This window comes from Canis lupus, chromosome 1, assembly GCF_048164855.1.
Source record: "Canis lupus baileyi chromosome 1, mCanLup2.hap1, whole genome shotgun sequence".
Classification (NCBI taxonomy): domain Eukaryota; kingdom Metazoa; phylum Chordata; class Mammalia; order Carnivora; family Canidae; genus Canis; species Canis lupus.
This window is the reverse complement of record NC_132838.1, coordinates 111,057,378-111,083,577: the sequence shown is the minus strand read 5'-3', so window position 1 is coordinate 111,083,577 and position 26,200 is coordinate 111,057,378. Positions and strand designations below refer to the sequence as shown.

Here is a 26,200-nt window from a genome sequence, read left to right as displayed (position 1 = left end):
GGGGATTCTTGGATGGCTCAGCGGTTTGGAGCCTGCCTTTGGCCCAGGGCGTGATCCTGGAGGCCCTGAATCGAGTCCACATCAGGCTCCCTGCATGGAGCCTGCTTCTCCCTCTGCCTTTCTCTCTCTCTCTGTGTCTCTCATGAATAAATAAATAAAACATTTAAAATAAATAAATAAAATGAAATCATTTCCAAAGAGAAAAAATGATTGCAAATTAAAAAGTCATGGTTTAAAAGTTGAAGGTTCAAGGCTTTGTGTTTCCATGAGTATCTAAATCTGTCATGCATTTGTGGTCAGAGTTTCAGGAGCTGGGAGGGTGAATTTGCTGCTTCAGACAAGGCTTCGGGGCACGACCCGGGCCTTGGGGCGTGGTCAGGGGGCGTGGCCAGACGCAGAGGCCTGGCTGGGATGAAGAGCGGGCTGCAGCCTGAAGGGCGGTCGGAACCTTGGGGCGTGGCCAGGGCCCCGGAGGTGTGGCCAGGGTCTGGGGGCGTGGCTTGAGAGACTTTCCCAAGGGAGGAGGTAAGTTTGTACTTGGAGCGCCCTCTCGTGGCTATACTGGGGCCTGGCCTCCACACTTTTATTTTTTATTTTTATTTATTTATTTATTTTTAAAGATTTTATTCCCTGTGGGGAGCCCGCAGGGGAACTCGATCCCAGGACCCCGGGATCACGACCTGAGCCAAGAGCTGACACTCAACCACTGAGCCACCCAGGTGCCCTGGCCTCCGCTTTTTTTTTTTTAATATTTTATTTATTTATTCATAGAGATGCAGAGAGAGAGAGAGGCAGAGAGAGAAGCAGGCTCCACAAAGAGAGCCCGACGTGGGACTCGATCCAGGGTCTCCAGATCACGCCCTGGGCTGCAGGCGGCGCTAAACCGCTGCGCCACCGGGGCTGCCCTGGCCTCCACATTTAAAAAAAAACACTTTATTTTTCAGAAATTAAAAAAAAAATCTTTTTTTTTTAATTTATTTATGATAGTCACAGAGAGAGAGAGAGAGAGAGAGGCAGAGACAGCAAGCTCCATGCACCGGGAGCCCGACGTGGGATTCGATCCCGGATCTCCAGGATCGCGCCCTGGGCCAAAGGCAGGCGCCAAACCGCTGCGCCACCCAGGGATCCCAAAATATATCTTTATTGAGATGTAATACATACACCATACAATTCAACTATTTAAAGTGTACAATTCAGGGGATCCCTGGGTGGCTCAGCGATTTAGCGCCTGCCTTTGGCCCAGGGCGTGACCCCGGGGTCCCAGGATGGAATCCCACATCCGGCTCCCTGTGTGGGGCCTCCTTCTCCCTCTGCCTGTGTCTCTGCCTCTCTCCCTCTCTCTCTCTCTCTCTCTTTCTCTGTGTCTCTCATGAATAAATAAATAAATCTTTAAAAAAAAAATCTATTCCTCAAGGCAAATTTATTAAAAAATTAAAAAATAAAAAATAAAATAAAGTGTACAATTCAGGGGCACCCGGGTGCCTCAGTCAGTCAAGCATCTGCCTTTTGCTCAGGTCAATATCCCGGAGTCCTGGGATGGAACCCCATATCAGGCTCAGTGGTAAGTGGGGAGTCTCCTTCCCCCTCTCTCTGCCCCTCCGCTGCCCCCACTCATGTGCTCTCTCTCTCAAATGAATAAATAAAATCTTTAAAAATATAAAGTGGGGCAGCCCCGGTGGCCCAGCGGTTTAGCGCCGCCTTCAACCGGGGGTGTGATCCTGGAGACCAGGGATGGAGTGCCACCACGGGCTCCCTGCATGGAGCCTGCTTCTCCCTCTGCCTGTGTCTCTGCCTTTCTCTCTGTGTCTGTCATAAATAAATTTTTTAAAAATTAAAAAAAAGATTTAAAAAATAAATAAATAAAGCAAGGATATTGTCCCTGCTAATCCCTTTAAAAATAAATAAATAAATAAAAATATAAAGTGTACAGTTCAATGGTTTTAGTAAATTCAAAGAGCTGTGCAATTATTACAACCAATTTATTATTTTTAATTTTACTTATTTATTCAGAAGAGACACAGAGAGAGAGAGGGAGACACAGGCAGAAGGAGAAGCAGACTCCCTGCGGGGAGCCCGACGTGGGACTCAATCCCAGGACCCCAGGATCACGTGGGGAGCTGAAGGCAGGCGCTTAGCCGCTGAGCCACCCAGGCGTCCCATTACAACCAATTTAAAACCATGTCTTCACCCCCAAAATAAACCCCATATTCATTAGTAGTCACTCTGTATTTCTCCCCAACCTCCTTCAGCTCAGGTGATCCCTAATATATTTTATATAGATTTATATAGATTTGTACAGATTTGCCTATTCTGAACACTTTATATAAATTTAATCATACAGGCAGCCCTGGTGGCTCAGCGGTTTGGTGCTGCCTTCAGCCCAGGGCGTGATCCTGGAGACCTAGGATCGAGTCCCACATCAGGCTCCCTGTGAGGAGCCTGCTTCTCCCTCTGCCTGTGTTTCTCATGAATAAATAAATAAATCCTTAAAAATAAATACATAAAATCTTTAAAAAATAAATAAATAAATTTAATCATACAGTATATGGTATTTTGTGACTGGCTTCTTTCACTTAGCAAAATGTTTTTGTTTTATTTTGTTTTAATTTTTTTTTTTTTTAAGTAGGCTCTATGCCCAGCATAGAGCCCAATGCAGCACTTGAACTCATGTCCCTGATCAAGACCTGAGCTGAGATCATGGGGCACCTGGGTGGCTCAGTGGTTGAGCATCTAACTTCAGCTGAGGTCATGATCTCGGGATCCTAGGATCAAGTCCCGCATCGGGCTCCCCGCAGGGAGCCTGCTTCTCCCTCTGCCTATGTCTCTGCCTCTCTCCCAGTGTCTCTCATGAATAAATAAATAAAATCTTAAAAAAAAAAAAAAAAGATCTGAGCTGAGATCAAAAGTCCAACACTGAACAAAATGAGCCACCCAGGCACCTCTAGCATAATGTTTTTGAGGTTTATCTACATTGTAGCATTCATTCCTTTTACTGGTCAAAAAAACCTTCCATTGTCCAGGTAACTGCTTTTAATTTACCCATTTATCAGCTAGCTGATGGACGTTTAGGTGGTCTCCACAAACACTTGAGTAGATGCACGTTTTCAGTTGTCCAGAATATATATGTATATGCACAGGAGTGGAATTGCTGGGTTATACAGTAACTCTATTTTGCCATAGATAAAATCTCTTTATTTCCTCTGCTTTGAGGAGCTGCCAAATTGTTTTCGAAAGCAGCTGCACCGTTTTACATTCCTACCAGCAGGGTATGGAGGTTCCAATTCCTCCACAGCCGTTCCAGTACTTATTATCTGTCTTTTCCATTACAGCCACCCTAGCAGGTGTGAAGTGGTATCTCATTGTGGTTTTGATTTTCATCCGACTGAAAACGATGCTGCAGATCTTTTCTTATCATTCACTGGTTTTGGATCCTCTTTGGGGCTAGATGAACTCTAGCTACTTTGCCATATTTGATCCAGATCTTTCAAATTAAACTATAAATGACATCATTGATGTCTCGGCACGTCCTCTTCTCAGAGTCCATCCTTGCCCACATCCTGCATGTCATGTTCAGCGCGACCTCCCGTGTTTTCATACTATTATCACATACAGATGCATCCCCAAATAATCTACAGCATTGGTTTTGCAGGTTTTCAAACCTGATATAAATGTCATTATCTTGTAATCCTTCTGCTTTTGCTTTTTCTTTTTTTTTTAAGATTTTATTTAGGGGATCCCTGGGTGGCTCAGCGGTTTCGCGCCTGCCTTTGGCCCTGGGCGCCATCCTGGAGTCCCGGGATCGAGTCCCGCATCAGGCTCCTGGCATGGAGCCTGCTTCTCCCTCTGCCTGTGTCTCTGCTTCTCTCTCTCTCTCTCTCTCTCTCTCTGTGTCTATCATAAATAAATAAAAATAAATCTTTTAAAAAAATAAAGATTTTATTTATTCATGAGAGAGAGAGAGCACAAGCTGGCAGAGGGGCAGAGGGAGAGGGAGAAGCAGGCTCCCCACTGAGCAGAGAGCCTGACATGGGGCTCCATCCCAGGACCCCAGGATCAAGACCTGAGCTGAATGTGACCAACTGAGCCACCCAGGCACCCCTGCACTTGCTTTTTATTTTTTATTTTTATGTTAGTTTCCTAGGGCTGCTGTCACTTTAGACCACAAACTGAGTGGCTTAAAGCAACAAATTTATTTCCTTCCACTTCTGGAAAGTAGGAACCCCAAAATCATGGTGCTGGCAGAGCTGTGCTCTCCCTGAAGGCTCAAGAGGAGAATCCTTCTTTGCCTCTTCCTAGCTTCTGGGGTTTGCCAGTGATCCTTGACATCCCTTGGCTCCAATCTCTGCCTCTGACTTTCTTCCATGTGTCTCCCATCATGTGGGTTTCTTCCGTGTATATACCTATGTCTGTGCCCAAATTTCCGATCATGTTGGGTTCACACCCCACCCTAACAGTATGACCTCATCTTGGTGACAACGGCAAAAACCCTACTTCTAAATAAGGTCACATTCTATTTCTAAATAGGGTTCTAGCGCACTTGAATTTGGGGGCAGGGCTCACTATTCAACCCAGTACACTCATCGTTATGTTTTTAGGACTCACACTATTGGAATGTGTATCCAGTTCATTCACTTGAACTGCAGTGTGGGAGGCCTCTGTGAGAGTATACCGCAATTTATGCATCCCTCCTCCTGCTGGTAGATGGCCTTACCTTGTTTCCAGTTTTCTCCATTTCCGACTAGAATGCAATTAACATCTCTGAACTTGTCTCTTAGAGTTTCTTAGGGCAGTAATTTTCAAACTGCCCAACAAGATCCATTAGTGGGTTGTGAAATCAATTTAGTGGGTGGCGAACACGACTTTCCCTTTAATGAAATGGAATTAAATAGAACAGAAGCTATTGTAACACATGCACATAGTCTGGGTAAGGATTACCCTGTGAAACCGTTTCGGGTATGTATGTAATGTCCCCACATGAGCAAACATGCTTAGGAGCCACAGCCCAGGACGATGCAGCCAACAACCCTCATGCCCTGTCCAAGGTCTGATGGATGCCGCCAAATGGCTTCTCCAACTCATTTGTTCATTCACACTTCCAACAGCTCCCCATCAACGCTTACCATAGTCAAAAATTTTGACTTTTTGCCAGGCCACTGGGTTTTCATCCTGTTTCTGGAAAAGGAAACAGGCTGAGACAGGGCAGAAATGCCAGGAGCTGGAAGACAGACCGTGCCATCCGAATGCAAAGACCCGGTCTGAGATGCAACGTCGAAGATCCCCTAAGTGAAGAATTCGTGGGTTCTAAGAGAGGATGAGGGCCTGAGTAGGAAAGGGTGTTGGAATGAGCGGGTCAACTCTCATCCTAAACCCCTTTCCCCTTCCCGCACCTCAAAGGGGGGGGGGGGCCTGGGGTGCAAGAAGGGCGCGGTCCACGGCGCCCCCGGGTGGCCGCCCAGCGCACAGCCAGAGCTGGGCAGGTGCGCAGGTTGGGGCGAAAACCACGCTCCTGCAGCGCGGAGCCTACCAGAGGCGTCTCGACCTCTGCGTTCTTGAACCTCATCTTCCCGCCTCATCTCCTGGGGGACCCAGGGGCCCACCTCCTCTGGAAATCTGGGTGTCTCAGCTCTAGCCCGATTTCCCACAACCCCGCCCGCCCATCACGTGGGGACTCACGAATTATGTTGCCAAATTCCTGCTCCCCCAGACACCCAGCCCTGCTACTAGGGGACCTAGGGGGGTCTGGTCTGGTCGCGCTATGCTTTCCTTGTCCGGGGCAAAGAGATCGCACTATCTCCACCGACGCTGACTTCTAGAAATTGCAGCTCTTTGACCTTTAATCCCATGCTACAGCTAAAGATCCAAACCTGCATCCGAAAGCCCCAGGAATGCCCTGTCCCAGCCCCACCTCCCCGCAGGGTGGATAAAGCCCCCAGCCTCCTGGGTCCCTGGGTGGCTCAGCGGCGGAGCGTCTGCCTTCGGCTCAGGGCACGATCCCGGGGTTCCGGGATCGAGTCCCATGTGGGGCTCCCCGCAGGGAGCCTGCTTCTTCCTCTGCCTGTGTCTCTGCCTCGCTCTCTGTGTCTCTCTTAAATAAAAAAAAAAAAAAAATTTTTTTTAAACTTTAAAAAACAGAAACTCCCAGCCCCACCCCCGACCCCAAAAGCCTCAGGTACCCTCCTCCGGTGCTACCTTGAGACCCAGTTTCCAGAAGGTCTCAGATGCGGCCCAGGTATCCTACCTACAATCCCCGCCCATTGAGAGTCTTCCCCTATCTCCACCCATCCGGCCCTCTTTAGGGGATCAGACTTGCGCACCCCATCTCTAGGAAGCCGGGTACCAGACCCTCCCCCGCCCCGCGCCTCCGCCCGCTGCAGACCCCGTACCTGCAGTCCCCTGCCTGCTTCCCCAGGGTCCGCCCCCCCCTGCCTTCCGCTCGGGGCCCCGCCCCCACCCCGGGCCGCGCCGGCCGCACCTTTGCCCGCCGCCCGCCTCCCTCCCCCGGCACCCGAGGGCCCCATGGCCGCGGCGGCTGCACCCCGGAGGCGGCGGTGGGAAGAGGCCCGCGAGCTCCGCCGCGCGGTGAGGCTGCTGCAGCGCCTGGAGGAGCAATGCGGGGACCCCCGGCTGGCCTCCGGGCCCCCCTCGCTGCGAGACCTGCTGCCCCGCACCGCGCAGCTGCTGCGCGACGTGGCCCACGCCCGGCAGGCGGCCGGGGGGGGCGGCCCCGAGGACCCCGGGGGTGCGAGGGACTTTCTCATCGTCTACGTTCACAACCTGGAGGCCAAGAGCAGGCAGGTGGCGGCACTGCTGCCATCCCGGGGCGACAGGGGCGCGGACGACGAGCTCTTCCGGGAGGGCTCCAGACTCAGGTGAGCAGCCGCCCTCGCCCGGGACAGAGAGGGGATCTGGAGTCCGGGCCCCAGCCCCTCCGCCCTCAGACCGGGGTGTCCAGGCCCCAGCCCCTCCTCCCTCAGACCCGGGGGTCCCGGCCCCCAGCCCCTCCTCCCTCAGACCGGGGGTCCGGGCCCCCAGCCCCTCCTCCCTCAGACCGGGGGTCCGGGCCCCAGCCCCTCCTCCCTCAGACCCGGGGGTCCGGGCCCCCAGCCCCTCCTCCCTCAGACCCGGGAGTCCGGGCCCCAGCCCCTCCTCCCTCAGACCCGGGAGTCCGGGCCCCAGCCCCTCCTCCCTCAGACCGGGGTGTCCAGGCCCCAGCCCCTCCTCCCTCAGACCCGGGAGTCCGGGCCCCAGCCCCTCCTCCCTCAGACCGGGGTGTCCAGGCCCCAGCCCCTCCTCCCTCAGACCCGGGGGTCCGGGCCCCAGCCCCTCCTCCCTCAGACCGGGGGGTCCAGGCCCCAGCCCCTCCTCCCTCAGACCGGGGGTCCAGGCCCCCAGCCCCTCCTCCCTCAGACCGGGGGATCCAGGCCCCCAGCCCCCCTCCTCCCTCAGACCCAGGAATCCGGGACCCCAGCCCCCTCCTCCCTCAGACCCAGGGGTCCAGGCCCCCAGCCCCTCCTCCCTCAGACCCAGGAATCCGGGACCCCAGTCCCCTCCTCCCTCAGACCCAGGGGTCCAGACCCCCAGCCCCCCTCCTCCCTCAGACCCAGGAATCCGGGACCCCAGCCCCCTCCTCCCTCAGACCCAGGGGTCCAGGCCCCCAGCCCCTCCTCCCTCAGACCCAGGGATCCAGGCCCCCAGCCCCCTCCTCCCTCAGACTGGGGGGTCCGGGCCCCCAGCCCCTCCTCCCTCAGACCCAGGGGTCCAGGCCCCCAACCGCCCTCCTCCCTCAGACCCATGGGTCTAGGCCTCCAGCACCCCCTCCTCTCTCAGACTCAGGGTCCAGGCCCCCAGCCCCCTCCTCCCTCAGACCCGGGGGGTCCAGCCCCCCAGCCCCCTCCTCCCTCAGACCCAGGGTTCCAGCCCCCCAGCCCCTCCTCCCTCAGACCCGGGGGTCCAGGCCCCCAGCCACTCTTCCCTCAGACCCAGGAGTCCAGGCCCCCAGACCCTCCTCCCTCAGACCCAGGAATCCAGGCCCCCAGACCCTCCTCCCTCAGACCCAGGAGTCCAGGCCCCCAGCCCCTCTTCCCTCAGACCCAAGAGTCCAGGTCCCCCATACCCTCCTCCTCCTTCAGACCCAGTAGTTTAGGGGGCCCCCCAGCCCCTCCTCCCTCAGATCCAGGGGTCCTGAGCCCTAGTCCCCTGCTCCCTCAGACCCAGGAGTCCAAGTCCCAACCCCTTCTCCCTGAGAGAAGCTGGAAAACTGAGCAATCCAGTTTTTTCTTTGGACTAGATGTCCTCAACTCCCCATTTCACCTCTTTCTTAGCCACCCAGCACCCTGCTTCAAATTGCCCCCCTCTCCCAGAGGCCTAGACACACAATCTGGGAATGTGGGCACCCCAGCGAGCTTGTTACATGAGGAGGGATGGACTGACATCCCCATCGTCTCGCCTGACTTGGGGGATGATGCACAGCACCCCCGTCCCCTGGCGCCACCTGAGGAACAGCTAGCTCAGGTCCTGGGGCTTATCTCTAGGGCCCCCTCTTCTGAACTCTGGGGAAGGGGCTGCTGAGTGACCAGAGCAGATGAGGATTGGGGTCTAGAGCCTGGAACAAAACAAAGTCTGGACGGGTGGCTCTCAACCCTCTCAGGCAAATACTTTGTAGTGTCTCCTTAAATTCATCCTGAAATGAAATGCATAGGTTAAACTAACTACCTACCCATAATTTTTTTTAAATCACCATAGTATCCCAAATGTATTATAAGGGATGACAAAAAGACTGCCCTTCATAATAACATTATCTGTGTTCCAAACGAAAATGCCAAGACACAATTAAAATTATTCGGAAAGGCAAACTTGCTAGTCAGACACTTGCACCGCTAGGCAGGATCCTTTATCACTGAACCAGTCTTCCTGCCATATATAGGAGAGTTGAATTTCTGTAAAATTCAGCAGAAATTTAAGGTGTACAGAAAAATGCTTTTGTAGGTGTGCATGGATGGTTCAGTTGATTGTCTGCCTTCAGCTCAGGTCGTGATCCTGGGGTCCTGGGATCGAGTCCCGTGTAGGGCTCCCTGCTCAGCGGGGAGTCTGTTTCTCCCTCTTCCCCCTACTTGTGCTCTCTCACTCTCTCTCAAATACATAAATAAAATATTTTTTAAAATGCTTTTGTAAAACAAAATTGGGCTTTAGGTTTAGATAATTTAAAATAGATTTTCCACTTTCACTGATGTCTGATGGGACATTGGAAAGTGGAGTGGAATGTGGGTAAATTTTGCTAGTGGGGGGATTGTCCCCCACAATCTAGCCTCTCTACCATAATCACGATGTCAAGTTAATTTCTAGAAGCCCCTTAGAAAGTGGTGTAACTCCACTGAGAATCACTGTTCCAAAAACTAGGAAGCATAGAGGCTTAGTGAGTACCTGAGTGAGTGTTCTAGAGTTACTAGTGTCATAGCAACTCTCTGAAGAAGATCCTAGAACAGCAATCTCCACTTAAAATCTAATGCAACCCACATGTGTAGTTTTATTTTCTAGTAGACATTTTACAGAAAGTTTTTTTTTAAGATTTTATTTTTAAGTAATCTCTACACCCAACATGGGGCTTGAACTCACACCCCCGGGATCAAGAGTCACCGGCTTCACTGACTGAGCCAGGGAGGCACCCAAGAAAGATTTTATTTTAACAAGTGCAATGAGTTTTAATAACCTTCCCTTTATTTTACTCACAATATGTAAAATATTATCATCTCAACTTATAATCAGTATAAAGCAATAATTAATAAGATAGTTCACATTCTTTTTAAAATTTTTCCACTAAGTTTCAGAAATCTGCTGTGTATTTCACATTTTGAGCACATGTCCGTTTGGACCAGCCACATGCTGGTAGTGGCTATGTACTCGACTCTGGGAAGGGGAGATGTTTAGGCACCTCAGGGATAGCCCTATAAGGTGCCAGGAACCCTATAGACCTGGCTCAAGGAGGCTCTTAATATAAGATAATACAAACGATAATAATTAACATGCACTGAGTGCCGACTGTATGCCACGTACCCTGGGCATTTTCTGTGCTCCTAACGCTGGACAAGGAGCACCTGCGTGGCTCAGCGGTTGAGTGTTTGCCTTCAGCTCAGGTCGTGATCCGGGAGTCCTGGGATGGAGCCCCAGGTCGGGCTCCCTGCTCAACCGGGGGTCCCCTCCTCCCTCTCCTTCTGCTGCTCCTCCTGTTCCTTCTCTCTCTCTCTCTCTCAAATAAATAAATAAATAAATAAATAAATAAATAAATAAATAAAACCTTAAAAAAAAAAAGACATGGAAAAGTCCGTATTGATCCCCCTGGGAGACAGGGGCTGTGCATGTCCTGCACTTGTGCCCATTTCACAGTTGAAGAAACAGTCTTAAGGGGGGTAAAGGAACCTCCCCAAAATGACACAGCTAAGAGTCAGAGCTACCCTTTGCTGCCCCCCACATCCTGACCCATACCCTAGGGAGGCAGCTGGCAGGAGAAAGCACAGAGGTCCACAGAGGTCCCCCCACCGGGGGGGCTGAAACCAAGAAGGCTCCGAGCAGCCCAGCCCCTGCTCACAGACCACTCCCAGTGCCCTCAGCTCTGGTGCGCCCATCTCTGACAACGCAGGGCTCCTCCTTCGGCCCCGGTGGGCTGCAGGAGGAGGCTGGGATCTGTTTGCTGGAGGATGACTCGGATATTGGGCAGCACCTCCCTTTCCTTCACAGGCAAGGAAATCGAGGTTCACGGAGGGGAGAGGTGGCAGGGTGTCAATGGACTTTGGCCCTGCACTGATACGTTACGACGTCTGGGGGCCTGGTGCCGTGGATATTCCCCACAGCGGGCGCAGGTGTCAGGGGGAGCCCCAAGGTCCAGCCCAGGCCCTCAGAGCCCATCCCCACAGGCGACAGCTGGCCAAGCTGGCCCTCATCTTCAGTTACATGCACGCGGAACTGGGCGCGCTTTTCCCCAAGGGAGAGTACTGTGGACACACGTACAAGCTCACCAAGGCCTCAGCCCACAACTTCTGGAGGAGGCACTGCGGAGCCCGGTGAGTGAGCACCTGTCCCCAGGGCCGCTTAGCTCCTGGACCCTCGTCCTATCCCTGCCCTGGGGACCCAGGAGTCCAGGCCCCCAGCCCCTCCTCCCTCAGACCCAGGAGTCCAGGCCCCCAGCCCCTCCTCCCTCAGATCCAGGGGTCCAGGCCTCAGCTGCCTCCTTCCTAGAGGTCTTCCCATCCTAGGTTCCCAGGGGCCTTAGCTGCATACTCCACCCCCCCTCCATCCAGGTGTATGCTGCCCTGGGCTGAGTTTGAGTTGCTCTTGTGCACCTGCCACCCAGTGGAATCAGGCGCCACGGCCCTGGCCTTGCGCTCCACCATTAACCTCACCTGCAGTGGCCACGTGTCCATCTTCGAGTTTGACATCTTCACCAGGCTCTTTCAGGTGAGTGAAGGCCAAGGCTGGAAGCTCAGAATCTTGGGTCCTGAGGGGAAGGAGAGGTTGGGAACATGGCCTCCTGGGTCTGAGGGAAGAGAGGCTGGGATCCCAGACTCATGGCTCCTGGGGAAGGGAAGGTTCTGGGGTCTTCTGTGTAAGGTTCCTAGGCTCACCAAGGATGTAAGCTGAGTGGCTATGTTCTGAGACCCAGGGAGGCAGGAGGTTCGGGCTGCTTCCTCAGCCCCTCCCTGACCCCAGTGTTGCCCCACTCCAGCCATGGCCAACGCTTCTCAAGAACTGGCAGCTCCTGGCGGTCAACCACCCGGGCTACATGGCCTTCCTCACATACGATGAGGTCCAAGTGCGTCTGCAGGCCTGCAGAGACAAGCCAGGCAGGTAAAAGGGCCCGGCCTCAGGAGGAGGAGGCTGCTGGGGGCTCCAGGGTCTGGAGCCTGGGCTGGGCTGTGGTGGGAGCACAGCCAGCCTTTGGAGAGTAAGAATGGAAGGGCCGAGGTACCTGTGACCCCCCAGACTGCCAAGACCTAAGAGGTAGGATGCTGAGTGCCTCCTGCCATCCTGCCTCATCTTCTAGGACCTCCGAGGAGCCTGATGATGTTGAGCAGTGCTCAACATGCACCACCATCCGAAGTGCAATTCCGCTGACACCCTCTTGCAATGCACCTTCTCACAGTCCAGCAGCTAAAGGAATAATACGTGGCCTGAAGACCTTGGCCCAGCATAAGATCCATTTCTGATACATCGGAATTCATACTGTATTATCTATTAAAATCTTTTAAGATGACCCTCCTACACCTGCTGGGGTAGGAGACTAGGGACCAGACACCTGAGTCCTTTTTTTTTTTTAAAGATTTATTTATTTATTTATTTATGATAGACATAGAGAGAGAGAGAGAGAGAGAGAGGCAGAGACACAGGCAGAGGGAGAAGCAGGCTCCATGCAGGGAGCCCGATGTGGAATTCGATCCCAGGACTCCAGGATCGCACCCTGGGCCAAAGGCAGGCACGCCAAACCGCTGAGCCACCCAGGGATCCCCGATACCTGAGTCCTTAAATTATTTCAAGCCAGGAATTTTGAGCTGTTGGGTCCTCCCAGAGGGCTAAGGATTGAGAGGCTGAGCTACCTGGAACACTAAAGGTTAAGGGAATAGTTCACATTCATGAATCTTTGCAGGGCCAAGGTATGAGAACCTCAGGACAGCAACTGTGTTAGCACTCTCCCGGGTACACTTCAAACTGGCTTAAAGGGAAAGAAAAAGGGATGGATTAATTCTCGTAATTGAAAAGACCAGGTATGGGGTTTCGGGTGCAGCTGGATCTAGGTGCTGACAAGCTATTGTAAGGAATGGGTTCCTATTCTTCCCTGTGTCTACTTTCCTCTGTTTTTGCTTCATTCTCAGACATGGTCTTTCCTTATGGTGGCAAATGACTTCTAGAATTCCAGCCATACACCCTCCCAGCTTAGCAACCTCTGTAGAAATGGGGTACCTTGTTCCTGATACTTCTGGCAAAAATCTCAGAGCTGATTTCCATCACTATGGTCAGGGATCCTACAATGCACTGATTGGCCAAGGTAGAACTAGCCTTGTCTAAAGTCTCCCAGTGAAGGGAGAGAGCTGAGCAGGTAAAACGTGGATATCCCCTACAGTGGCAGACAGAAATCTTAATGCTCATTGCCTTAAAAAGTGGGAAGGTTAAGGGAACTTAGACACCTGGGTCCTGAACAGAATGGGGAGCTGTGAAGTCCCAGATGAGCCAGGGCTGACACTCCCTCACCCCATCCTACCAACCTCTTCCTCCAGCTACATCTTCCGTCCCAGCTGCACTCGCCTGGGTCACTGGGCCATCGGATACGTGAGCTCAGACGGCAGCATCCTGCAGACCATCCCTCTCAACAAACCCCTGTTCCAAGCACTCCTGGACGGACAAAAGGAAGGCTTGTGAGTCACCATCCTGGCAGGGGGAGGGTGTCAGCAGAACGCACTTGGAAAGGTGGTGTGCGTTGAGCACTGCCCAAGATCACTCTGGGGGCTCGCGGGTTGCTCGGCAAACGCTGCACATTTGCAGTACCATAGTGTTCCAGTAGGTGGCAGACGAGGGTCTTGAGCAAGGGGTGCCTTCTCTTCTTTTTTAAAAGATTTTATTTGTTTATTGTAGAGAGGGGCGGGGCAGGGAGGCAGGTAGAAAGAGAAGCTCCTGGAGGCTCCGTGCTGAGCTTGGAGCCCGACACCAGCCTTGATCTCACAACTCTGACATCAGGACCTCAGCCAAAATCAAGAGTCGGAAGCCTAACCCACTGAGCCACCCCCCAAGGGCGCCTTTTTTAGTTCACAGAAAGCTGCCATGTGGGCTAGCAAGTGGCTGGGGGACGCGTGTGGGGAGTGGTTCCACTGGTTCCATTCCTGGGAATTCTGCTGAAAAGCTTTTCCTTCTAGATAACCATAGCCTGTTCTAGAATCTAGACTGTTGTGGACTTTTTAAAAGATTTTATTTATTTGTTCATGAGAGAGGCAGGGATATAGGCAGAGGGAGAAGCAGGCTCCCTGCAGGGAGCGTGATGCGGGACTCGATCCCAGGACCCCGGGATAATGACCTGAGACAAAGGCAGACGCTCAGCCACTGAGCCACCCAGGTGCCCCTTTTTAAATTTTAAGTGGGCTCCACACCCAATATGCAATTTGAACTCACTCCCCCGAGATTGAGAATCACATGCCTTACCGACTGCACCAGCCAGGCGTCCCATCTGGTCACATTTTTGTCAACCAATTGCTGCCTTATTGGTAACCAGTAGTTACCTTTATGTGTTTTTCTGCCGAACGACACCGTATTTAATATGTAGTCGATTCTCTCACAGTGACCTCCCGGCCAACAGCACTATAACTCACTTCTGAAGGAAGCTCCTCTAACACCTGTGCTTTCTCCATAAGATGCATCCCAGCCTTACACTTAGGAATGCTGGACAGCACCCCAGCACTATCTGGGGGTCATTTAAGATGGCGAAATCACCAACAAGAAGCGCTAAAGTACAAAAAAACAGTGGCACTAAATCCACTGATAAGGATATTTGTTTACAGAGCAAGGAGCTGAAACCAGAAGGCAGAGTGTCGCCTTCTCCAACCTCGCTCAGAAATGCATCAGGTGACTCAAATTTTTTGCCACTCTGTATAGTCAACGAATGATCACCCAAGTGCCATGACTATTGATTTGGGGGTGACAGACATTTTAGCAGGTAGAAACATTTGCAGATCCAGAATCCAAGAATAAAGAAGCTCTCTTGGTTATACTATTTATTATATCCCTATCCGACAACCGAGAAAGACTGAGGTCCAGAGACACGGAGCTACTTGCCGGGGTCACGCAGCTGCTGAGCTCATCGGCTAGGTTTTGAAGCCAGGCTCAGTACATGGACCCTCACCCACCGTAATGTCTTGAGTTCCCAGTCAGACTTCATTGGAGAAAAGGATTCTAGAGATAAAATAAGTGTGAACACACCATCAATCTGGTTGAACCCCCACCCCCTGCACCTGCCTCGCACACATACCCCACCACCATTATAAAGACAGGAAGATAAAGGCCCTGAAAGGGGAGAAGAGACTCAGTGAGTCTCTTCAACCCCACAGTGAGGTGGCTTTCTAGGTCTAAAGTTGATCACAGCAGGGATGCCTGGGTGGCTCAGCGGTTGAGTGTCGACCTTCGACTCAGGTTGTGATCCCAGGGTCCCAGGATCGAGTCCCGCATTGGGTTCTTTGCAAGGAGCCTGCTTCTCCCTCTGCCTACGTCTCTGCCTCTCTCTGTGTGTCTCATGAATAAATAAATAAAATATTTTTTAAAAATAAATAAATAATAAAATTGATCAGAGCAGTTCCCTCTGGGGGCGTTTAGGTCTGGGGAAAGGATACTGCACATGTTTTATGGGTGCCACCAGTCTTTGCCCCTGGCATGATTATGTTCATTTTACAGAAAGGAAAACTGAGTGCAGGGAGGTAGAGCTGCCCAGCCCAGGGTACACAGTGTATGTGGGAGAGCTGCTCTGGGAACCAGGCACGGGCACTTGCCCTGCTCTACTGGGCTGGCCAGACAGAGCCACCAGCCTCAGTGGAGCTGTGGCCCCACTGTTGGTCTCAGGGGGCACCAGTGACCCAGAGATTTAGGAGACTTCTTCTCGGCTGCTCTGGAGCCTGGTGGTCAGAGCGCACCCACAGCCCAGGTCCTGCATCCCTCTAGACCCCTGTGTGGCTTCCAGCAGCGGCCTTTCCTACTCTGAACCTCAGTAACTATATGTAAAATGAGGAGTGCAGATGATCTAGAAGGGTCCTTCTAATTCTGCTAGTCTAATACCAGGATTGGGTCAGTCTAGCAATGTGTGACCTGAGATGTTCTTTTTTTTTTTTTTTTTTCTGAGATGTTCTTATACTTGGGCCTGAACCCTCAAGAATGGGGGTGCTCTGGGAGGGTGAAGCCTGGGACTCGGTCAGTTTCCTGGTTCTTTTTTTGTTTTAAAGATTTTATTTATTTATTCATGAGAGACACACAGAGAGAGGCAGAGACATAGGCAGACAGAGAAGCAGGCTCTTTGCGGGGAGCCTAACGCGGGACTTAATCCCAGGACCCCAGGATCACAACCTGAGCCAAAGGCAGACACTCAACCACTGAGCCACCCAAGCATTCCAGTTTCCTGGTTCTTGTTGAGCTGATTTGTGTTTCTAGAGCTTGAGACACTCAGGTCTAATGTGGCCTTTTTGGGGGGTCTGAGGGGACACGGCCCTGCCCTGAAAAGTCCCAGTGTGGTGAGAAAGAAGAGAGAAGATCCCCAGGCCAATGATGGGTCTGGGAGAAATGCTCACAGAGGCCCTGGGCCCATGGCAGAGTCAGGGGGAGTCCTTGCTCCTCTGGGGTGCGGATTGCTAGACGGCCCTCGGTCTGCCTCTCTTCCCCAGCTACCTCTACCCAAATGGGAGGAGCCACAATCCAGACCTGACTGAACTCTACCAGATGGAACCCCATCAGTACATCCACGTGTCAGAGGTGAGGCCCAGGCCTGTGCCTCCCACCCCTCCATCCCTGCTTCCTGCCCCACCCCACCCCCACTGTGCCTCTACTCCGGAAGTCTCTCCCGCAGACTCAGGCCTTGGGTTTTTGTGGCTGTGTGGTGACCATGTGACGGGGTAAATCACTTGGCCTCTCTCTGCCTCTGTTCCTTCTCTGGAAAACACGGTTCCTCGTACCTCTTCCCCAGCGGTTTTTGTGGGGATTAAACCAGGAAACAATACTGCTGAGATGATCAGAATGGCTGATGTACTTGAACTTCCCCCAGTGATAGCCCCTGGACCAGTTCCTAGTCTTCACAGCCACCCCACGGGTGAGAGAGGAACAGCAAATGAAATCTTTTGGTATAAGTATATCCCACACAGTATTTGGGATATACTCAGACCTAAAACATTATGCATTATTTACCTAAAAATCAAATTTAACAGGGCATTTTTCATATTTTTAGTTGCTAAATCTGGCAACGCTGAGTATAGACCACCCCAGAGACTGAGTTTCATAATAAAGTACATGGAAGAGGCCGCTGGACACACGGCCCTCAACTTAGGAGGGTTCAGGGCTAGCACAGAGGTTTGGGACTTTCTTCCCGTGGCCTGACTTGTATCCCCATGGCTAACACCTCCCTTCCCATCCTCCCCATCTTCTCCCCTGCTAGGAACAGCTACAGCTATACTGGGCCATGAACTCCACGTTCGAGCTCTGCAAGATCTGCGCTGAGGGCAACAAGGACGTGAAAATCAAGCCTTGTGGGCACCTGCTCTGTAGCCGCTGCCTGGCCGCCTGGCAGGTGGGTCTGACCGCCCTGCCTTCCTGCCTAGTCTCCCCACCCCAACCCCAGCCCCCTTTATGTTAAAAGTCCTGGAAGGATTTCCCACAGGCCTCATGGATCAGATGGAGAAAGTGAGGCCCAGGGAGAGCAGGGATTTGCTTGGGGTCACTCAGGAGTGATGAGCGGGAGCCCACCTCTCTATGTGCCTCTGTCTCTATCTTGCTCTGCATCTCTCATCTCCGCTCCTCCTTCTCCAGCTGCGTTATTATTAGCAGAAAGGGCTCCTTGTTCCCTGGCTGGGTGATCTGGGGCCGGTGGCTTCCCCTCTCTGAGCCTTGACTTCCTGCCCTGGAGAAGGGGGAGCTGATGGTAGTAACTTCTCAAGGGCTATGGTGAAGCCCACAAAGCCCTCTGCAAAGGTCCCTGGGAAACTGGGGCTGTTGCCCCTGTGTACCGTAGGTGCCTGATATTAAGCTTTTTGATGGTAATTGGAGGTGTTTGACACACTATTTTTTTTTTTAATTTTATTTATTTATTCATGATAGTCACAGAGAGAGAGAGAGGCAGAGACACAGGCAGAGGGAGAAGCAGGCTCCATGCACCGAGAGCCCGATGTGGGATTCGATCCCGGGTCTCCAGGATCGCGCCCCGGGCCAAAGTCAGGCACCAAACCGCTGCGCCACCCAGGGATCCCGACACACTATTTTTTTTAAGATAATATTTATTTATTCATGAGAGAGGCAGAGACACAGGCAGAGGGAGAAGCAGGCTCCCCACCAGGTGCCCAATGGCGGACTCGATCCTGGGACTCCAGGATCATGACCTGAGCCAAAGGCAGACGCTCAGCCACTCAGGTGCCCGTTACATGTTTTTGATGGCTGAGGCATGCATTCCAAAGGCATTCATTCATCTTGAATACACATATTGCCAGCTGTAGGACACAGCTCCTAGCAAAACGACAGAATAAGGAACCAGGCCACCCCTCTCATGAAGTTCCCCTTTAGAAAACCCGGGGTAACTAGTCAGATAGCAGACCCCTTAAGTGACCCCACTTTTCCCTTCCCATGCCCTAATGCCTTAAATTCGCCAATGAAGAGTAAACCTGCAAATCCGTAGATACCACACTCAGCGCCCAATAAAGGCAGAGCCCTGGGTGCATGCATCTTCTCTCTCTGTCCACCTGGGACTCACTGTGAGGAGCCAGCATGCAACGTATCCCCCGGGACCTGTGAGTAATCAATCTTGGTTTTTTTTTTTTTAAAGATTTTATTTATTTATTCATGAGAGACACAGAGAGAGAGACAGAGACACAGGCAGAGAGAGAAGCAGGCTCCTTGCGGGGAGCCCGATGAGGGACTCAATCCCAGGGCCCCGGGACCATATCTTGAGCCAAAGGCACATGGCCAACCACTGAGCCACGCAGGCGCCCCTCAGTCTTGTTTTTGAGAGCTCACTGGCAGTTGCTGCTAAGGTGTGTCCTATGATCATAAGCACCGCAGGGACCAGCTGAGCCCCAACAGTGGCCCCAGTGGTGATTGTGAGACAGATGTCTGTGGGGCTCACCACGATTAGTACAGGCCCAAGCAAGTGCATCAGGCATTCCGAGGTGACAGCATCCCAGGACAGCTGAGCCCTGCCCCTCCCCCCACACAACACCCTGGCTCCGCCCGCTGGGCTCCCTGCTTGGGTGCCCCTCCTGACCTCACGCTCTGCTCCCGTGTCCCCCTTCCCATCCTGCATCCCCTCATTCCCCCCCTTCCCAACTCCTCTCCCTCTCTCTGTTTCCTCCATCTGGCCTCAGCATGTCGCTCTGTTAGGGAGGAAGGCCCTGTGGTCCCAAGGGACATGGAGGAGACCAGGGAGACCCTGACCCTATCCTTCCCCCCACCAGAACTCCGACAGCCAGACCTGCCCCTTCTGCCGCACAGAGATCAAGGGCCATGAGGCTGTGAGTGTCCATCAAATCCAAGTGAGGCCAGCGGAAGCCAGGGCCGCTGCTGAGGACCAGAGAGAGAACAGAGACCAAGCAGATGGAGAGGAGGAGCTGGGGCAGGTAAGCAGGGCCAGGCAGGAGCTGAAACTGAAACTCCTGGGTCTGAGGGAGAAGGGGACTGGGGTCTAGACCCCTGGGTCTGAGGGAGGAGGGGACTGGGGTCTAGACCCCTGGGTCTGAGGGAGGAGGGGACTGGGGTTTGGACCCCTGGGTCTGAGGGAGCTGGTGACCTAGGGTTCCTAGGGACCTAGACCTTTGTTTCCCCAAGGGTCTGAGGCTCTGACTTCCTCTAGCTGTAACTCTCCCCAGGGTTAGGACTTTGCCTTATTCTCCATTCCATCTCCAAAGCCTAGAAGAGTGCTGGGACTCTAGGCAGAAGGACACGTAGGGGGAATATGACAGCTTACAATCCCCTCCCCACCCTGTGTCTCTCCTAGGTGGCTTCCTCAGCCCCCCCACAACCCCCTCAGCTGAATGTGTCCGCAGCTAAAGACTGGCTGAAAGTGGTGAGTCAGATACTGGTGTGAGGTGGGCAGCTCAGGTCTCGTTCAGCCCCGGGCTCCCTCAGGGACTCCAGGCCCAGCACTTACCCTCTGTACCCAATGACAAGGCGCTAGGCGATCCTCTATACTCTCTCATTCTCCTCCTTACTCATCCCCCTTGCTGGCTTTCTGCCTCTCCTTCCAGCATCCCAGGCATGTCTAACCCCAGGGCCTTTGCACGAGCTATTCCCTCTGCCTGGATCTCCTTTCTCCAGGCTTGCTTTCTCATCTCCTTCTCAGGGAGACTTCCCTGACCAGCCTATCTTATTGATAAAAGGAACCCCCCTCCCTCCAAGCCTCTTCTCTGCTGACTTCCATAGTTCTTTTCACCACCTAGCAGAGGGTACAGTCTGTTTCTATCCCAGTCAGCAGGTTGTAGCCCTCCCAGAGATTGGGACTTTGTCTTCTCTGCTATGTCTCCAGAGTCTAGAGCAGTGCCTGACATATCGCAGGTATTCAGTGGACAGCCTTTGAATGGATACAGTGAACTGGGTCTTCCCAGCAGCCCTACAAAGTCAAAGCTGTTCCCCTCTTCATTTTTCAGAGGAAAAGGGCTCAGAAAGGTGACTGCACTTGCCAAAACCTCAAAATGTGATACAAGAGAATCTAGTGGTTAGGAGGGGGTGGTCTTAGAAACCCCTAAAATCCTCTGCTTATTTTCTAAGCAAGCCCCAGCTTTCTTCTTCTCCTTCTCCTTCTTCTTTTTTAAGATTTTGTTTATTTGTTCATGAGAGACACAGAGAGAGAGGCAGAGACACAGGCAGAGGGAGAAGCAGGCTCCTTGTAGGGAGCCCAATGCGGGACTCGATCCCATGACCCTGGGATCATGCCCTGAGCCAAAGGCAGACACTCAACCACTGAGCCACCCAGGTGCCCCAAGCCCCAGCCTTCTTTCCCCCCACACCCCTCACTTCCTACCTCAGGATTTTCCAAGCCCCTGGCCTGCTGGGGAGGGGCCAGTCTCTCTTAGCATCTCAGGCTGAGCACACACTAGATTCAATCAATACAGGGCTGTCTTCAAACAAACAGCTCAGGAAGTCCGGGAACATTATTCGACCGCAGCAAACAAGTGAGCCAGCAGGAAGGGGGGTGGCGGTGACACCAGCCAGGGAAGCTAAAAACAGATCCAGACCTGCAGCCAAAAGCAAATGGAAACATTAGGAGGCACTCAGCCTGCTCCCTGAGGACAATGAGGGGGACACAGCCAGAACGGCAGGCCGATGGGGCACCTCCGGCCACATGGGCACACCTTTGCCTCGGCTGGGCCCTCCGCCTGGCATGCCCTTTCCTCTTCTCCCCAGACCCAGCCCAGTTCAAATCCCAGTCAACTCCTACCCCTTCATCCTTCAAAACATGCTGCAAGAGAGGCGGCCTGGGGGCGCCGCTTCCCAGCAAAGCGACCACCATATGAGAACAGTTAACGTGTGTATAACTTGCCATATGCCTGGCACTGCTTTTAATGTATTGATTTAATTGTCATGACAACCCAGTGAAGTAGGTCCTGTTGGGATCCCTATCATGCAGAGTGAGATGTGAGGTCACTAGCTCAAGGTGAAAGAGTCAGGACTGGCCCCCAGGCCCCTGGCTGTAGACTCCAGACTCCATCCTCCACTCCCTTGGGCCTCTGTTCCCTTGTCTGTGAAATGGGCATCATGCCAGTCGCTGCCGCATGGGGGCGAGGGGTTGGGCTGCTGTGGGCACGGGGCAAAGGGGGCTGTGTCAGTGCGGTTGTGGTTTGCATCTGCTGCTCCTACCCTGCTGTTCTCCATCTGAGAAATCCACCTCTAGGCAGCAAGACTCATTCAGTGGGACCCTGGCACCTCGCTGGCCACTGGGGACCTCTCACCTCCTCACTCTCTCCATGTGGAGAATAGCAATAAACCTGGGCTGGGCCCCACGGGTTCTGATGAAGTGGGCAAGACTGAGTGTGTATGACCTGGGTCACACCCCGTCCTAGCCTCTTAGAAGACCCTATTAGCTCCCCAGGGCTCCGAGAAAAAGCCAACATACTCTCTGCAGCCCACAAGGCCTGGAGGAATCTGACCCCTCCCAACCTCTCTGACCTCTTACCATCCCCCCAACTCCTCTTCAGCAACAGTGGACCCCTGCTGTGTTCTAACAAGCCACCCAGCCCACTACCCATCATAGGACCTCTGCCTACACCCTTCTTCCATTCGGCCCTTCTGTTCAAGTCCACCCCCTTCCAAGAGGTCTTCTCCAGCCATTTATGAGTTGACCCCTACTCTCCCAATGCCCGTTTCAGTTCCCTGAAGAACATCTAACACTCTCGGGATATTTTCTTGCTCATGCACTGATTACTCATGGTATTGTGCACTGATTACTCACTCTCTGGATATTTCCTTGTCCATGCACTGTTTATTCGTGGTAAGTCTCTTGCTTAGTAGATCATCAGCTGCATGAGGACAGAGATTTGTGTGTTTTATTCATAGCTGTCTCTTCAGAACCTAGAATAGTGCCTGACACACTGTAGATGCTCAGGGAATGTTTGTGAGATGGATGGATGGATGGACGGATGGATGGATGGATGGATGGATGGACGGACGGACGGACGGATGGATGGATGGAAGGATGGATGGATGGATCGGTGGGTGAATGGATGATGGTGGATGGATGGGTGGATGGATGATTGGATAGATGGAGGGATGGGTGGATGGAGGGGTAGATGAGTAGATAGGTGGGTGAATGGGTGATGGTGGATGGATGGATGGTTGGACAGATGGAGGGATGGGTGGACAAACAAAACTTTCTACTCAAGCCAGAGGTGCTAAGGAAAAAAAAGCATGGACCAGGGACAAGACTGTCATATTGTCTCTCCCACCTCCCCCCCGCCCCCCAGCCACCAATGTGTTACTGCTGTTTGGGACTGTGAAATGAAAGATAGCTGTAGTTCAGCTGTGACATCTCTTAATCTCTTCCCCTCCAGGTACCTCCAGCCCTCCCCAGACTGCAGGGCCCTATTCCCTTGCCAAGAATTAAGACTGTGGCCTTAGCTCCGTGGCAAATCACCTCTAGCCCTCAGGCCAGGGAGGGAGCCACAGGGTAAGTGGAGAGGCAGCTGGGGTCCAGGACTCCCAGGTATGCGGGAAGATGGGATGGGGGTGCATAAGGGAAACACTGATCCTATGAGATAGACAACCCTTCTTCAAACTCTCTCCATTGCAGAAACTCCTAAAGGCAAAATCACCCCTCTGGCTGTCCTTGTGGGGCCCATGATCACCGCCCAGCCATGGGGGCTGGTTAATCTACTCCATCTGAGCCCCAGGCAGGTTCCTTCCCCTGGCCTGGCCCTGCCCTGTCGCCCAACCTGGCTGTGATTCTATCTAACCTCTCTTTCTGCCTCTCAGGGTACTAAATGTGCTGCTAAAGGGAACCCCAGGGGCTGGAAGGAGTTTGTGAATAATAAATTGCCAAGCCTGGCTGTCCTCTTATATGTGGAGAAAATGCAGGCCACCAGAGGGCAGCTTGACATTGGGAATGGGGGTCACCCACAAGATTAACCCCAGGGGTCTGGAGGGGCAAGTGGGAGGATCCAGGAGTCCAGGGCCCCATCCCCGGCCCCTCCCCTCAGACCCAGGAGTTCAGAGTCCCAAGTTCTCAGGGAATCAGGCAGCCAACTCTTTCCCCATTAATGCAAAGGAATTTCTGGAACTAGATCCAGATATCTAAGTACTAAGTCCCTAATCAAAAGGACCTTAAATTTCTTTAAGACTTATGCACCTGGTGTTGCCCCAATGTTCCTATCCCTCTCTTTCCTCCATTCCACTCTGGGAGTGAATTCCAGTCCAAATTAAACTGAAGAAGTGTCTCCCCACTTCACCACTAATCTTGTAGGGATCTAGTCTGCACCCCCTGAGCCCTGTCCTGTTCCCAGCCCTGGGCTGCATGAGGCTGGGTACACTTACCAGCAATCAGTCACTGCCTCCTGGTGGCTCACAGTCAATGGGTGACAGATAGTGACACCCCAGAGTGGGCGGGGCTGGGGGGAATGGGAGAAACAGAGGACGACCACGGAAGCCCAGAGTGGGCAGCTGAGCCACCCTGGGAGGTCAGGGAGGGCCTCTAGGAGGAGGCATCCAAGCTGAGCTGGAAAAGAAGAGGAAAAGGTATCCTGGTATAAAGGGAGCATAGATGCACACACCAGAGATTTGTCCCAAGCAGCAGAAGTCACCTCTGGGGGCAGAAAGGGAATTCATTGAGAGAACTTGGGGTCTCTCACAGAATCCCGGAAGTGATTAGAGAACCAGGACAGGAAAGTAAGCTGTGAAAGGGAAAGGAACCAGTAGCAGCGGGCTCCAACCGTAGCCCAGCCCCGATCACGCCACAGAACTGGTCTGATGAGGATACATACACTGGCACCCCGATGACCAATGGACACTTGTCACCTCACTGCCTCTGCCACCCCAGCAACTGGCCGTGGCTGCTGCTCTCACTAGCTGTTACCGGAACAAATAACAGACACTGAGTGGTGGACACCAGCATCGTGGTAGCTGCGGGCCAGGATCTGGGGGGGGGCTCAGGTGGGTGGTCCTAGCTCAGGCTGCAATCAGGGGGTACCTGGGCAATCAGGGCATCTGGGGGGCTGAACAGACATCTCTCTGGAGTCAGACCCCTCCATGTGGTCACCACACTTGCTAGTTTGGGCTTCCCCACAGCATGGTGGCCTAAGGTAGCCTGACTGCTTGAGTGGTGGCTGAAGGCGTCGTGGAGAGTCTTCCAGTGACCCAGGCAGAAACTGGGTGGCCCTTTCTGCCTAATCTTGGAAGTCCTGCAGCATCGCCTCTGCCACATTCTCTTGTTTACGCGTGAGTCACAAAACTGCACAGATATAAAAGAGGAAAGGACTTAGGTCCCCCCTTCTCAGGGGAGTGTCAAGATCAGATTGTCAGAATTGCATACAGAATGAGAGATACTGGGCAGCCCCGGTGGCACAGTGGTTTAGCGCCGCCTGCAGCCTGGGGTGTGATCCTGGAGACCCGGGATCGAGTCCCACATCGGGCTCCTGGTACATGGAGCCTGCTTCTCCCTCTGCCTGTGTCTCTGCCTCTCTCTTCGCTCTCTCTGAATGAATGAATAAATAAAATCTTAAAAAAAAAAAAAAAGAATGAGAGATACTGTTGCAGCCATTTTTGGAAAATAGAATGTGTCCCAGCTTCGCAAGGGAGTAGACCAACCAGGCCCTGCTTCTCTGGCATTAGGAGGTCCTGATTCAAAGTATAGCAGGACTTAGGGGTGCCTGCCTGGCTCAGTCGGAAGAGCATGTGATTCTTGACCTCGAGGTCATCAGTTCGAGCCCTGCATGGGGTGTGGAGATGACTTAAAAATAGAAAACTTAAATTAAAAAAAGTTCTTATCTAAACCTTTCCTGCACGATTAACTGTTGTTGTCCAACTCAGAACGCATTCACGCTGCCCTCCAAGACATCACAGACTTTTAGTAGTTACGTTGTCCAGATGCGAATCTAGAATGACTAGGGAATCACCATTCCCCTCCTGGTGTGTCATGATCCCGTATTCCACAAACCATGCACAGGGTTTTGTTTTGTTTGTTTTTTAAAGATTTTTATTTATTCCTGAGAGGCTCATAAAGAAAGAGGCAGAGACACAGGCAGAGGGAGAAGCAGGCTCCATGCAGGGACCCCACTGCGGGACTCAATCCCGGACTCTGGGATCATGACCTGAGCAAAATGCAGATGCCCAACCACTGAACCACCCAAACATCCCAAGCATGCACTAGTTTTTTTTTTTTTTTTTTAAGGCTATTTTTATATATTTTTTATTAAGATTTTATTTACTCATTCATGAGAGACACAGAGAGAGAGAGAGAGAGAGAGAGAGAGGCAAAGACACAAAGGCAGAGGGAGAAGCAGACTCCATGCAGGGAGCCTGATGTGGGACTCGATCCTGGGTGTCCAGGATCAGGCCCTGGACCAAAGGCGGTGCTAAACCACTGAGCCACCCGGGCTGCCCGCGTGCACTAGTTTTAAAGTCAACCATCACACACTGTAAAATAATGGGCTTAAGGTATAATAGTCCCCCCTCTTATCCTCAAGAGGAACTTTCCAAGACCCCCACCGGATGCTTGAAACCACAGACAGTATCCACCCCTCGCTGCACTGTATTTATTGACTAGGGACTTAGTACTTGGACATCTGTACATAGTGGTTAAGTTTAATTTACCGGTTAGGTACAGTAAGAGATTAACAATAGCTAATAACAAAATAGAACAGTTATAACAATATCCTGTAATTAGAGTTATGTGAAGGTGGTCTCCTTCTCAAAATTTCTTACTGTACTGTACTCACCCTTCTTGCGATGATGTGAGACAATAAATGCCTGTGTGAAAGATGAAGTGAGGGGAATGACACATGCA

General features: G+C 52.5%; 1 protein-coding gene and 1 long non-coding RNA gene across 6 annotated transcripts; one reads left to right on the top strand and one right to left on the bottom strand.

The window, feature by feature from the left end:
* Positions 1 to 6,473: 6,473 nt before the first annotated feature.
* CBLC (Cbl proto-oncogene C) lies at positions 6,474 to 23,259 on the top strand. 5 transcript variants are annotated; one of them, XM_072831698.1, is made up of 11 exons: positions 6,476 to 6,869; positions 10,845 to 11,054; positions 11,292 to 11,448; positions 11,717 to 11,838; positions 13,263 to 13,400; positions 16,398 to 16,485; positions 17,162 to 17,293; positions 19,167 to 19,328; positions 19,706 to 19,774; positions 22,755 to 22,870; positions 22,994 to 23,259. In XM_072831698.1, the coding sequence occupies exons 1-11, from the start codon at positions 6,517 to 6,519 to the stop codon at positions 23,001 to 23,003; spliced, it is 1,557 nt and encodes a 518-aa protein (XP_072687799.1). In that variant the 5' UTR covers positions 6,476 to 6,516; the 3' UTR covers positions 23,004 to 23,259. The 5 variants fall into 5 exon arrangements, with proteins under 5 accessions (XP_072687943.1, XP_072688074.1, XP_072687799.1 ...); XM_072831767.1 differs by having other exon boundaries at positions 6,478 to 6,869; positions 10,908 to 11,054; XM_072831905.1 differs by having other exon boundaries at positions 6,739 to 6,869; positions 10,732 to 11,054.
* Positions 20,727 to 24,819, bottom strand: LOC140636630 (uncharacterized). Its single transcript, XR_012033869.1, has 4 exons — positions 24,386 to 24,819; positions 23,734 to 23,914; positions 22,157 to 22,223; positions 20,727 to 20,942 (listed from the first exon to the last, which is right to left on the bottom strand). It is a non-coding gene; the product is annotated as an uncharacterized lncRNA (long non-coding RNA).
* Between the last annotated feature and the right edge of the window lie 1,381 nt (positions 24,820 to 26,200).